A 15,133-nucleotide genomic window follows, 5' to 3' on the forward strand; every position below is an offset into this window, starting at 1 on the left:
GAATTTTGACAGACTGTTTTTATGCAGCAGCACTCTGGAAAGATCTGCTTCAAGCTGTATTTGGCAAATTGACAAACACTCCTACTTTGAATAAAAGCAAGACAGTCTCCTTCCTGCTCTCCTTAGTTCTTCCCCTTTAAAACACAAATGTTTATCTTGGTGAGAAGCTGAGAGAGACCCCAAGTTACCAGATTTAGACTTCCTTTCTAGGATTAATATGAAGTCCAAATGGATTTGACTGAAAAGCACTTTGGGCGCTTGTGTCTGTCTGTGTGATTAATTATCATGGTTGAATGAGGTCTGAATTTATATTCCACTCTTGGTATTCAAAAATATGTTGATAGTGTTCCTCCCCTGGAAAAGGCAGAGGCTGCCGTTAAACCTCTTGGGCTGTACCAGCCAGAACAGGTATTTCCAGGAATAAAGTTTCAACAGAGATCAGGCAGAAAGAATCATTGGAAACATTCTCCTTTTTTGTATTTTATATAATACACACAAGCAGAGGAGGAATTTCTATCACTGTGTTTCTGCCAAACACAGTTTGATTTAGCCTGAGGAATCTAGGTAACATTTTGACATCCACAGAACGGAGTTACTACTTGCCTAAGAAGATGTGAAATGTGATAAGGATTTTTTTTTTTCTTTTTTTAAATATACAGAATGAGTGAAGCTAGGGGAACTGTTTCACACATGAGGGCTCCCTCTTATTCTTTCAGAAGAATATGCATTAAGTGGAATTATTCACAGTAAGATGACCAAGAGAGAAAACAGTAATTGGATCAAAAAAGGTCACAGAAGATCAGCAAAATAACCTCCTAAAATGCTGAAAAAAGCAACCTAAAAAACAGAACAAGGGAGGAACTGGGATAAATACATTATTTGAAAGCGTCCTCTTCTTCTCTCCAGGGCAGTCAGATTTCCTGGGAAACTGCAGGTTTATGTCAGTTCCTGAAAATCCATCTGCATCAGTTCTGCATTTGCCAGTAAAAACCAACCACTCGGGCAACCCCTAACCCAAACCCGACCCACAAACAAAAAGCATCCCCTGTCATTAGTTATTTTGATAGGCCAGAGTAAGGATGGGAACAAAAGGGAATAGTGCCTGGACACAGGGGCAATATTTACCTTCTTGACACAGAACCGATAATCATGAAGGGCCAAAAGCCTTCAGCTGCGCAGCTCGCATGGCTGTAAGCCTGGGGATCTGCTCCTAACTGATGGACAGTACAGTTTGGGCTCTATGGACATAAACACTTGCTATAGTTCCATATCTTCTTGTACTTGGATTACATTTATGAATTTAATTTTAAAACTGCTACTTGCCCAAGATTGATTGATGCAAACCAGCTTCAGCTTGCATGAAGGTGCATTAGTTGACCAAGTCAAACGCTCAGTTATGTAGATAGTGTAGGAAGAAAAGCCACAAAAGACTGAAATGACTTACCCTCACAGCAATTTTCAGCGACACGTGCTGTATAGTGACTAACGGAGGGTACAGACGACCTTCCTGTAAATTCTCATCTGAAACTTGCTGAGCTATTACCTAGAAATGAAGCAGACACGTTTAACTTGAAATGCAGATGCAGCTGTAGCTTTATTAGACAGTGATCTACACTTAAACAAAGAAATCACAGAATCATCAAAATTGGAAAAGACCTTGAAGATCAGCCAGTCCAACCATTAACCTCACACTGACCATTCTCAACTCCACCATATCCCCCAGCACTGGGTCAACCCGACTTTTAAACCCCTCCAGGGATGGGGAATCCACCACTGCCCTGGGCAGCCCATTCCAACAACCCCTTCTGGAAAGAAATACTTCCCAATATCCAGATAACCCTGCCCTTGTGCAGCTTGAGGCCATTCCCTCTTGTCCTATCACTTGTTACTTGGTTAGAGACTCATCCCCAGCTCTCTGCACCCTCCTTTCAGGGAGCTGTAGAGGGCGATGAGGTCTCCCCTCAGCCTCTTCTTCTCCAGACTAAACACCCCCAGTTCCCTCAGCCGCTCCCTGCACCAGCTTCGTTGCCCTTCTCTGGACACGCTCGAGTCATTCAATGGCCTTTTTGGAGTGAGGGGCCCAAAACTGAACACAGGAATTGAGGGGCGGCCTCACCAGTGCCGAGGACAGGGGTGAGATCCCTTCCCTGTCCCTGCTGGCCACGCTATTGCTGACACAAGCCAGGATGCCATTGGCCTTCTTGGCCACCTGGGCACACTGCTGGCTTGTTCTGCCTCAGAAAATCATGCATACACTGCTTAATCCACCTAGGCAGTGGTTTTTACAGTCATCTTTATCATTAGGAGTAGCTACACAAGAACTAGAGATTTTGGGAGTTATGCCCTTTTCCCACTCAGACAATAAGACTTTTCAAGTCTTGAGTAAGTCCATGACACACATAAACTAGCAAATATTTTACTGTGAGATATAAATCCCAGCCATCAACTGTTGTTAGGGTCAAAGACTTCTAAGATTAAAGAAGCACCTGTTATTCTAACAGTTGTCAAGTCATCCTGTGCAGTGAACAGAGCTGAAACCCTTAAGCGTAAAATAATGTGAACAAAATTACTGGTGTCTGAGCAGGTTTGTTGTATATCCAGCCTATATATCTAGCCTGTATGAGATCATAAAAATACATGTGGTCAACCACAGAAGTTGTTTACTGTTTAACTCATCAGCCATTTGAAAAACCTTTTATTACCATGAAGTGTGAGGACATTCCCTGCAGAGTGAGGAGATAAACTGCTTGCGGGCTTACTTCATAAACTTTCTTTGTTCCTGCAACAGATACCTTTTAAGAAGCAAAGGCTGCCTTTGGATCTAATGATATTTCTGCTATCATTAGCTACAATTTATTTGTCATTTGGGGATCTGAAATAGAAAATAACCTTTCAGGGTGATCCAGATTGGGATTTGCTGAGCCTGAGAATATGCTGATGCCAGTTCACTAACCTGTCTTCCACCTTGTAATCTCTTTGGTGGACTTGAAGGTTTCATTTCTTTAACTTCCAACCTTTCTATCTTCTAGGGAGCTGCTAGTTAGAACCAAATCTAAATACCTTCTAAGCAAACTAAGCATAAAATTCATATATTAAAAATGGTCTGACTTTATTCAGTCTTTAATAGCTGCCTTCACTAACATTCTCGACTACGATTTTCAAAACAAATTATCAAAAAACATTAAGAGATTTGCATCAGCAGAATCCAAATTTCAAAATATCTTGCTTTGGGACAGAAAGGAAATTACTCTGGGGAGGGGATGTCACTTGCCCTTTAAACAGCTAGGAACACATAAGAGTCACAAGGAAAGGAGGTTCTTTGTACACTGCAAGCTCATACTTCTGAAATTTATTACAGTTTATAAGCAGTTTCCATTGATATTTAGTACATTAGGCTTGCTCCTGGAGTGTATTCTTCCATTTAGTTTCATCCAAAAGGAAACTAGTCCCCTCTCCTCCCAAAACCATGACACACTGTGGACCAAGAAGGGACACCAGGGAGATGTGTTCCAAAAGACCATTCTTATGCAAAATAGAAGAGCAATGTAGCAACACACTTAGTGTTCCCAACCGGAGAAATAATATATTTTTGTGCAATTAGAGCTTAGATAACAAAAGGTTAGAACCAATCAGTGACTGATGCAGAAGTGTAGGGATGCTACTGCATGATGTGACCTGTAGGGGTACTCTGTGGATGGAAGGAAAATTCTGGTCTGGATAGCATCTGGTGGAGCCATGTATCACCCATCAAGAGGTTCTGAAAACACCAGGTAAGTCCAGGAAACACTGTGAAATGAAACTGATAACATGGTCCAAAGAGAAAGCAAGAAGTACAGTTTTGAGGGAACATACTAGGAAGATACTTGAAAGAGCATAAACTGCTTCCTGCAGTTCCTGTAGCATGTGGGAAATAGGACCATGTGTAGACTGCTTGCAAACAACTAGGACTGCATCAGAAGAGATGCCTGGCTATCATCCTTTCTGGCAGAAGTATGTAAATAGTTTGAATTACAGAGCAAACACTGTAATAACTTCAGGTTCAGAAACAATGTTCTGCAACCTACCCAGCATGCTGATAGGTGTGGTTAAGTTTTTCCATTTGGAGTGGAAATTCTAAAAAGAGTAACAAGAGATTATACTCTTGTTAAGAGTAAAGGAAAATTATTTCTTTATATTTCAATCTCATATTGAGAAATACAGCAGAGATAAAAACCCACTAGGGGGAGCTAAGACAACGTGAAATCTAGTTTTTGCTTTCTATGATAGCAACCGGGTTGTTTTAAAATTATATGCAGCCCTTTGATATAACAAGATGTGCATCTGAATGTGTAAAGAGAAGCTTACAACATGAGATTTCTGCTACTAACAGTTTAATGGGGCTCTGCAGGAAAGATGAAATCTGAAGAAATCAAAAGCAAGTTGCTGTTAGTGTAATGCATCACCAAAAAAAAAAAAAAAAGGTTAGGAGTAGAATACTTCTGTTTTGTGATTGGGTTGATAGAAAGCAAGCCACGAAACATTTGGGCAGTGCTTGAAGTGGGAGAGGAAGCAAGCTTAACTATATAGATGCCATGCTATTCCTTCTAACATATTCCTATAACAGCATTAAAAACTATGCAAAAAAACAAATTTTCAAAGAGAATGACATCTTCTCCATGTGGTCTCTGAAAAACACTCCTTGAGAACATCAGTTCGGTGGCAGAGGAAAAAGTAATTAATCAACATTTAGAATTATTAAGAAAGTAAGAGACAACACAGAAAATGTAATTATACCAATGTATAAATCCACAATGTAACCCTGCTTTGAAGAGTGTGCATTTTTGCTCCACCTAAGTCAAACAAGAATGGGATAGAGTCATGAAGGGTATAAAGAATAGCAAGGATCATTATTTTTTGTACAAGGAGACAAAAAATAATAAATAGATTTGTGAGAAAAAAAAAAAAGAGAAGACTGACAGAAATAGACAACTGAAGGTGAACATTTCTCATGGCACTATAGGGAACCCAATCATCAGACAGCAGGAAATCACAGAAGAGTTTCTTTTCCCACAGAACTCATAATTAAATTGTGACACCAATTGCCAAAAGATGCTCAAATGTATAAACATGTTTAAAAAGCCACTAGGCTCCTTTATGAAAGAAAAATCCATGCAGGGATAAAATTTCCATCACAGGAAGGCCATAGAGAACAGGCTGCCAGAAGCTGAAAAGCCATCTGTATTCTCCCCTTATTTATCCACTGTTCCTCAGCTTCTGGTACTGATTACTTTCACAGGGAGATACTGAGCTGTTTGGATCTTCTGTCCAACCCAGTATGGCTATTTTAATGTTTTTAATTCTAATTAATTCAAATTTTAATAGAGAAATTAGCTAAGCCTTATTGCAGAACCTAAATGAAAGGCAGTCAAGACAGGACAAATGTGGGGGTATTTTGGCTTTTGGGGGATGTATTCTCTATAATTAAATAATTTAACAGATTATTTCTGGCGTAACTTAACTGCAGGTCACACATGCCAAGAATATTTCATTAGTTCGTAATTCTCTTGTCCCTTTTGTTGTGTTTTGTAGGACTTAGAAGAGTAGGTAATGTCTCTTGTCATCACAGAGCAATTGCCTGCAATTAAGAGGTATTACAACTAACAGTACCTTAGATTTATTGTCCAAAATCAAAGTTACATTCTATTTTACTTGGCAGGAAGAAAAGGACACTGAAAGTAGAATTTGTTGTACTTACAATAAGCTATTTGTGACTTTTATCAGATTTAATTGGGGATGTGGCAAAGAAAGAAGACAGGAGGCGCAGGCATGCAGCCTGGGCTGCTTTTTCTTTTTACCTTCTTTTTTCAGGTAAGCTACTGCTACAATTTGAGAAGGTGCCTCTGTCTAAAATGCATGGGTTTGATGCTTTAAATTTTGCAACATTTTGAGTGCTTCCTTTTCAAATGGAGAATACTAACCACTGTTTTAAAACCCACATGAAACTATTTTGATTTTATCTTTCCATTTAAAAAGCCAAGGAAACAAAACAAAAAGCACATTTGCCTTTCCTTTGTCCTGTAATTTCAGCTAAGGGCCTACGCAGCCCTCCCGGCCTTCACACCCCGACACTTCTGCTGGCAAAGACTCCTCTGAAATCCATCAGCTGTGGCCTTGCTCAGTAACTGGCTGCAGCTCACCCAAGCCCCAGTCACACACCGCCTCTCACACAAGTAGGGAGACCAGATGTGACTGCTCTTAGCTCCAGCTCTTAAGGTGAGTAGCTATCCACTGATCTTGCTGCCAACATGGACTTTCTATGCAAGAAAAAATACATTTTTACATGTCAAACTTTTCTAGGCATTTTACTAGAAGATAGAAATTATGTAGCAAAACTGTTAACAAAAATAGTCAGGAGAAAACCTCTACCTCAAGATTTAAAAGCTTCATCACAATTTCTGATACCATTTTACTTCTCTGTTACGTTTCTTTGTTCAGAATAGATTTTTTTTTCTGACTTAGTGGACTGCCACTTGAAAAATCATTCAATCCATATATGTCACCTTTAATCCATCAACACTCTATATATAGGAGCCATTTCACCCAAACCAAAATGAAGCAACTTCTAGAATGAAATAAGACAGCTGTTTAACACAGCAGTTTAGACCAGCAAGTGAGGATCACCGTATCCAACTGAAATTACAGGGAAGGATTTAAAGGGAGGATATAATTATCCAAAGACTTATGAGATGGATCATTGCCCTCCTAAGATGGTTAAAGCCAGTGGAGACAGTCTGGCCTTTTTACTAATTTTAAAGATGGAAATTGTGAATATCTTTCTTATAGAGGGCAAGCTGCTGGCAAACTTTTTTAAAGATGCCACAGTATGCACCTTAAAAAAACCTTTTAGAAACCTAGCAAGGGCAGTGTGCAAGTGCTCACCCTTTATGAAAGCTTCATATCACATACTGCCAATCATGTTGCCTTTGAGTGACAGTGAAGGGCCATTTTCTTCCCTTTAATCCATGAAGAGGACACAAGGAGCGTGAATCCTGGAATGCAATATACCTTAGAAAAGCTGCAAGAGTTGAGTCAGGCAGGCATTCTCACTTCTGCCAATTAGGGCAACTTTTCTCTTTCTTTTTTATTTGTTCCATGATAGTTGCTAATTGCATTGCTTTGAGGCTTCCATTGTGTGACCTACCCTACCCAAGCATGCTTACACAGCTTCTTTAAATATTAGGATGCTGCATTTTTATAAAGTTCTGTGGATTGTAATTTATATGAACTGGACTAGGTAGAAATTACCACTGAAGAGAATCTAGGTTAATTAGAATTAACTTGATAAACTGAAGCTGGCCTTCTTCCTTATTTCCATATCCTAAAAGCAACAGGCTTTTAATGACTTTGCACAGACATGGGCATCATGTACTGCTTAGGGCTCTCTAATCACTGTCTGTACTGAGCCTTGGCTCTCTCTGAGCAGGATGGGCTTGGAAGCACATTCCTGGGAGCAGAGTAGCCAGGAGCTTGAGCATCACTGGATATCACATCACTCAGCAGAAGGAAGCTGAGTCCTGTCAGACTCAATACGTTGCTCTTGGTGCCAGCCAAGGGCAGAACCAACAGAGGCAATGAAGGAGACAGGAAATGCAGGACAGGGTCGGAAGAAGGTGAGATGGAAAGGGTCAGAGGAAGGAGTGGTAAGGGTGCTATGATGCCATAGCAGATGAGGAGCAAAGATAGTGGACCCAGAAAAGCACAGAAAGTTACAATGTTCTTAAGTGAGAAAGAGCTACAAGAAGATTGACTTACTTTTTTGTAAAAAAATAATAAATTAAAAATGGTGTTAACCATTTCATTTCAACCACTGCTGGTAATTTATTTTGTTTGAATAAGGGATTCTAAAATAATGAAGGCCAGATTCTTCTCCCATACATGTTGAAGGTACAATCCTGTGCATTTACATGTCCTACTGTAAGACAGTGGATGTCAGATTTTGAACAATCACTGGAAGTAGGTGGTGAATGATTCCTAGAATCAAAGTGTTTCCTCTCTGTTCATTTCTTGCCCACTGAGCGGAGGTAAAGGAGGAGAGATCACATGTTGGATAATGTCACAAAAAAATTGCCTGAAGAAAGAAAAGAACCGATGCAGAAAAGGATAAAAAAGAAAACGGGAAGAATAACATGGCAATTGTGCCAAACTCTGGTGCAAGGAACTACAAGGCAATGGAGCATTTTTGCTGTTGACAAGGTAAGTCCACAAAAAACCCCAGCTTTATTCAAAAAAAGCAAAAAGCTAAAAAGCTAAAAGAAATTAAAATAATTTTTGCAAGAAAAACACCCACAAAAGTCACCCCAAAGCTATCAACATCAAAATACAGTTCTTTTCAATCTAAAATCAAACCTATGTGCACATGTACTTAAATTGTACATATGTGCATTCACCTGTGATAATACAATACTGAAATCCTTCTCTTTTTTCCTTGCCAACAAAAAGTGAAGTTTATGTTAGATGACCTTTGGACCAAGTATTGCCTTTTGAAAAATAACTTGTTCAAATGGAATTTATAAAAACCAACATACCTTGAAGATAAAGACCTTACACAGAAAGCACTATTTTCCCATTTAAAATATAATGTTTAAATATTTCTGTTTAACTGTTCATTATTACCAAGTTACTAAATTAAGGAATTGAAATCATTTTTAATACAGTACCTCAGCAGTTGTGAGGAACACGTCCTCACCAATATGTTTCAGTCCACATGAAATAACGCCAAGAGCAACTCCTGGGAACACATAGGAATTGTTACCCTGTCCCGGATAGAGAGTTTGTCCGCTTGGAAGTGTGACGGGATCAAAAGGACTTCCACTGGCAAAAATGCCACGTCCCTGAATTATAACAAGAAAGCCAAAGAAAGCATGTTAGTTATGAGGATGCTGTTGAATTATTTCACACATCCCTTTAAATATCTACCACTGTGGAAGCTGGGTTACATTCATTTGCTGTCTCTTCTGAAAAGGTGTTAGAGCTACTTAACTGGTTATGTCTCAAGAGCATCAGGATGGTGATCCTACAGATCACTGTCAATGCTCTGTAACTATTTCATGTCAGAGAGTAACAGCTGCCTTATTCAGGGGTAAGAGCTACCAGCACAATTCAGAGGAGGAGAAAGTGAAAGCCATCACTCCTTATTCACTCTGTGTGTCCATGCCAGCAGAAAGGCACATGGGAAGAAGGTATACACCTGGAGCTGTAACTCTTAACGTGGACAATACTGTCATGGTAACAACAGGCGATGCTGGATTTTTTTCCCAACAGCAGATCATCCACAAAAATGACAGGCCACTAAATGTTACACTTTTGTATGTGACAATTTCTGAGGAGCTATGAGGACAGGCAGAACTCTCTGTTCCTCCCAGTCTTTTCAGGCCCCTGTGCCCAATCCAGCTCAACAGAATGACAGAGGTACAAGCGTTGTCCCAGGAACATCATCTCATGGTACAATCTATAGCATAACTTGGTGATAGGACCTCCTCTTCTGGGACCCTGTGGCTCCCCTCACTGTCATGTACTGAGCAGGGTGAGGGCACCAACTCAGGCCACTGGTGTGGGATCATCCAACACGGCTAAACCACTAGGATGTTTCCCAGCAGATTCTGGGGCACTGTTGCCACCAGAGCCCAGGCACCATGCACAGACTGGTCCCAGCAGGCAGTACGGAAGCGCCAGCCTGCTTTGGGGAATTAGAGAATTTAGCTGTACAGATAGATAGTTATACCATATCACTCCTCCTGAGGACAAGAGAACTGGCTCTAACTCATTTTATGTTGCAGTTTACATGGGACCTCTAAATCTCTTCCCAGGACTCAAACACGTGTAGCTCCATGCTGGCACACATCAGGCAACTGTGGGGAGGAACTGAAGCCCGTGGGATGACCCAGACCTGGTGACAGGGATCATGTTGCTAATGGCTTAACATCAGCTAAGCAGAATATTAGGCCTGGTGTCATTCAGTTACATGCACGTTCAGAGTTGTGATACCACTGGAGTACCAAGAGATGGGCTGCAAGGGAGCTGCAAGTCTGATGGAGCCTCACAGTTCCTCTGGGATGAGGAACACCTCGATGTGAACAGATGCTGGCACCATCGAGTGCCATTCAAGGGTGGCAGAAGAGGCACCTCAGAGATGACTCACCAGTGGCACTACTATCCAGGTTCTCCCCAGATCATTCCTGATTCACAGGAAGAGAGAATTAATTTCTACAGCAGGCACAGCAGTTTTGGACTAATGAGGGGAGTGACATTGCACATTGCAGCCCAAAGGCTGGCTTTTGCCTTGCTGGGGATGGAGCACACTCAAATTTAAGCAGTAAATTTAGGTGGGGAAGAAAAGCCAGCCTCTATTTCTGCTAGCACTGCTGAAATTATAAATGTCACTGTTAAATACTTCAGAGGCGCTTTGTAATCAGAAATATCTATGCCTATTTTAAAGAACTGGAAACATGCATTGTAAAATACACCACTGTTGCTATTCAGCCTTTCAGAAGAATATTCTGTTTGGTTTGGTGTCATTCAGTATTATCATGGCCAGTTTATTATATGTTTTGGTGACAGATCAAATAGTTCAGTTTGTCTTTTGCTCTGCCTACCAGATGTCATCGTGCACTATAACCAACCTTCACGTAGGCCGCTTCCCTGGCTCTCGCATTGAGCTGTAATTGTGTACTGGGCAGTGGGGAACGGGCATGCTAAATTTGTCTTTTAAACACTGTGAAACTGTCATTCAAGCTGCCCTGCATTTGAAAAGAAATCCAAACACAATCCTCTATGAAACACATACAGTCAAGTACTCATACATTTAAAATTCTAGACTGAATTACAGGATAATGTGTTCATTAGCACAATAATAAGCAAGCACAGTTCTCTTAATTTTCACCTATGTTTCCGTAATAAAAATCTTTGTAAAAGGCATCAATTATCCCAGTTCTTAATAAAAGAATTATTTTAAAGATTCTATTTCCTGTATTGAAGTATTTTCTTACCCTAAAGAATTATTTATAAAATCTCAAATGAAAAGCATTCTACCGTGTGTATATATTACACAAAGTTCAAAATCAGGAATAAGGCTTTAATGATTGATGGTTACTGATGCTTCAGTTATAATAAAGACTATGAGTCTTGTTTGACACCGATAAAAGCTATGAAATGTTTTTATGAGGGCGTAAGCATGTATTGACTTCAGTTAAATTGTCTTGATAAAATCTGAAAAATCTGTTACTTAACTCATTTTACCTACACACAGAGACATGATTAGTACTTGCTACTCCACCCTCTTTCTTCCTCCCATTTTAAATTTAATTGCAGATTTACTTTTCACCATGTACACTGGAGAGATGTTAATCTTTGATTACCTCTGTATATTTGTAGCACTGCTCAGCAGTGCATTCTGCTTTGCTGGTAGGATTGCTGAGAGCAAAAATAATAGGACGTTTGTTTAAAGCAGCCATATCCTGAAGAATTTGTTTAGTAAAAGCACCACCAATTGCAGCAACTCCTAAAGAAGAAAAACACACATAACAAGCAGAAAAACGCAATCAGTTCAAGGTAACATATGCTCTTTTAAAAGAACAGAGCTCCTTCTACTGCATACCTGTGTCTTTAAAATGGAATTCAACCTTTTTCCTAACATGGTTAAAATAAAGTTTTGTATAAAAGATTTTGCAAGAGTGAAACTGCAATATTATCCCTAACATAAGGTATAAACTATTTACTCTTGTACTTTGGTGAATTTCTCAATTTGCTTTTCTCAGGCCTTTTATATAAAATAGAAATGTATCACCTAACCTGCAGGTAAGTCTGATAAGGAGCAGAAAGGTACAACTCTGTCTCCTAAAGTCTCATGCAACAGACTGGATAGTTTCTCCCAAATCCAGTGTGTCAGATTTCTGACATGACAAATCTCTGACTTCTACAGCTGATCATTCTATCATTTCCAGCTTTAGGTGATGAATAGTCCAAATTTTCAGTCTAAGGGTTGCCTGAGAGCAACAAATTTTTTTAAGACACCCTTTTCCATCCCACCAGAGATGTTTTTACGTTCTTCACCCCAAAAAGGGGTGTGTGTGATGGTTTTAAGATGCTAATACACCTGTATTTCTGCCTAACCTACAAGAGTTGGGAATCCAAGGATCAGATCCTTGCTCTCCACACCTTCAGTGAAAAACAGACAAACAGACCTTGGAGTAAACCTAACGATCTTTATGTCCAGTGAGGACCCTATTACTTGGCTTGTAGAGAAGGAAGCCTCCTTCTTGCTCAGAGTCCCCACTGCCTGGCTCCCTGTACTGCTTTCCACATAGCATCAGAGTTTCAACAGCAGGAAAAAAGCTGTTGTTCCCTCTCCTGGGGAAGTTGCAATCTCCCCCAGGAGAGGGTCTCTCTTGGGTCAGTACTCCAACACCTAACCTTTTGGCACTTGTGCACAAATGAACATCCCAACATTGCTCACTCTAAAAAGACAGCTTGTTGTCTGCCTGAGGAGAGCACAAGGTACTTGGAGGGAGGTAAAAGGGGTCATCACCTCGCACAGCTGTCTATAAGTTCATACACGCTCCAGGACTAACATTTCCTAAAGGTGTCTCAGAGTATTTTCTGACCGCTTCTACATGAAGCATGGTATCATCTAACAGAGACATTTTCAAGCACAGACTATGCCCTCAATATGGAGAAGTGGGTGCCCCACTGAAATTCCCTGAACAGTTTTAAACTGAGCTTTCCAAGAGGCCTACTGAAAGCCCAAGCACCCTGTGACAGGTTCTTTAGGTACTCTTTAGGTGCTTAATGTGGGCCAAATAACAACTAAGACCCATTTGGTTTTGCAGCTGGCCAAATCTCCTTTATTCTGATCCCTTGGTAACAAAAGATGCAACTCCTCAATTGATGTAAATCAGTGACTTCTTTCAAAGTTTAAACAACTCTTGCTCAAACATTTCCATCACACACTACTATTTTTTTTTTCAAATCTGAGCTCTCCGTACTTCACCTTCTATGAATGGACAAGGATGCAAAAGCTCTGCTAGACCAGCTGGGTCACTGTGTTTGATGAACAGTTATGGCAGTCATGATTTTGACCCACTTGTATAAAGAGCCTGTTACACACTTTAGTTTCTGTTTAAGTCTGCAGTTGGCAAATGTTCAATGCCTTCTAAAACTGCTTCTGGACAGCCAATAGTAAGAATTACAAATATCTTCAGATATAGTTAAAACAAAATGCTCTGAATAATCTGTTTATTTTTTGTTTTTAATTTTAAAATTGCATTTTCTTACATTTGCTCAAGCTAAACTAAGGCTTTTTCTTGAGCCATCGCAAGTGATAAAATGTATATGAAGATTTACTGAGACAGAGTTAAGTAAAACACTGGGAGGAATATCAGCATATTTCCCCATGACTCCTGTTGCCCAGGGGAAGATACCCAATGACTAGTCCTCCAAGCCAAAGAACACCCAATATTTATTTTCATTGTTGTTTCTGTTGGAAGAGCCTTCATTAAGTAACATGGATACAAGAAAGTGATTTTGAGGGAATACAGTCAACATCCATATTTCATGACAGCAGACATTCCCCAAGCATCCACAGGCCTTTATCTAGATAAGTATCACAGATCATTCAATCTAGTCTTCTGTTCCACTAGCTTTTTCAGCCTTGTATTCCACTAAACAAGTTCTTCAGACTACTTGATCTCTCTTGCAGTCATATCTTTATGGTAGCTTAGAAAAAGATAAGATTTATTTGCTTCATTCATGATCATTGTCAAAAGCAGATTTTACTGAACAAGGACCACATGGTCTAGGCACAGTCAAAAAGGTACTCTTAAAATGCAGGATAACTTTCACTGTGGCTTTCAGATTTTCCAGCATCTGATGAATGATTTTACTAGCCAGATAAATAACTTTTTTAATATGTAAGACTTGAAAATTCATCTAAGAGTACTTGCAGTTCATTCCTGAAACTGTCACTGAAATATAATAACCATACTGTAGAGACCAGAGCAATCCTTTACTGATATCCCAAATCCTGCAGCTTTTATAAAAGAAAAAGTCTTTGTAAAATCTGTGGTTTGATCTGCACAAAAGACTGGTGGCTAAGGACCTAAATACGAGGGAAAAGCAAATTCAGCTACAGCATGCTTATATTTGCAGAGCTTTATATGTGCTTAGCTCAGTTTTCTCAGACTGTTTGAGGTTATTTGTATTACACCATCCACATTAAATCAGAAGTAATTTAGGAAGGTGATAAGGTTCTCCATCAGATGTTTAAACCAAGTCGGATTATTCCCCTTGTGAAATGGATGGCTTGGAGTGAAAGCAGTGTTACATGCCTGGATAGTTACTATTTGTTCAGTTGCCTAATAGAGTCCATTATGCACCCAGTGTTTTCTAAAAACACACAAAGGTAAACTGTTCTGAGGAACTTGATCTTGTCTTCAGACAAAGCCACATCCCCATTTTTTTCCAACAAAGAATAAGGTCATTGCTTAAAAGTAAAAGAAATTACCTATTAGCACAGATGGTTTTATGTCTTTAACAATATCTTCTAGATTTTTCATTTCACCATGTTCATGGGCAAAACGTTGTTTCTCAGATGTTAATGAGGCACGTCCCTGAGTACGGAAAAAAAAAGAAAAATATATTTATTGTAAGTTTAATGGAACCTAATATCCTGGGATAATCAGTTTACAAAGTATCTGGTTTAACACGTCCTATTTTCATTTCTACTTTTGCATCTGTCACCAAATACTATACCAAAGTTACACCGTGTACAGCTAACACACTTAGGATAATTTAGGACTAATCTATTTCTATAAGCAGTAGGTAAATATTTTTACTTTTAAATTCATAACAGCTGTAGAATACCCCTGTATTAACAATTATATGAAAGCATCATTATTTTCTTCTTTGAAGCATTCTTAAAGCTGTTTTACCTGTTAACATTTGGTCAAATGCTTAAAGGCACTAACAATAAGGCATAAATATATTTATATACCAAACATATGGATGCACAGGAGGAGTGATTTAGCAAAACAAAAATAGGTTCTTCTAGCTTTTTCAGCTTTGCTCTTTTCTAAAAGTATAGAGACTATATGAGGGGAGT

General features: G+C 39.5%; 1 protein-coding gene across 2 annotated transcripts in view; it reads right to left on the bottom strand.

Moving 5' to 3' along the window:
- Nucleotides 1-15,133, bottom strand: part of ME1 (malic enzyme 1) — a 226,460-nt gene that overhangs the window by 1,068 nt on the left and 210,259 nt on the right. For both annotated transcript variants that reach the window (XM_026845283.1, XM_026845282.1), the window contains 4 exons: nucleotides 14,537-14,642; nucleotides 11,394-11,536; nucleotides 8,697-8,870; nucleotides 1,445-1,543 (listed from right to left, as the gene is read on the bottom strand). In XM_026845283.1, the coding sequence (XP_026701084.1) occupies nucleotides 1,445-1,543; nucleotides 8,697-8,870; nucleotides 11,394-11,536; nucleotides 14,537-14,642 (522 nt within the window). The remainder of the gene's footprint in view (nucleotides 1-1,444; nucleotides 1,544-8,696; nucleotides 8,871-11,393; nucleotides 11,537-14,536; nucleotides 14,643-15,133) is intronic.

This window comes from Athene cunicularia (genome assembly GCF_003259725.1).
Source record: "Athene cunicularia isolate RWA chromosome 3 unlocalized genomic scaffold, athCun1 chr3_part1, whole genome shotgun sequence".
Lineage (NCBI taxonomy): Eukaryota > Metazoa > Chordata > Aves > Strigiformes > Strigidae > Athene > Athene cunicularia.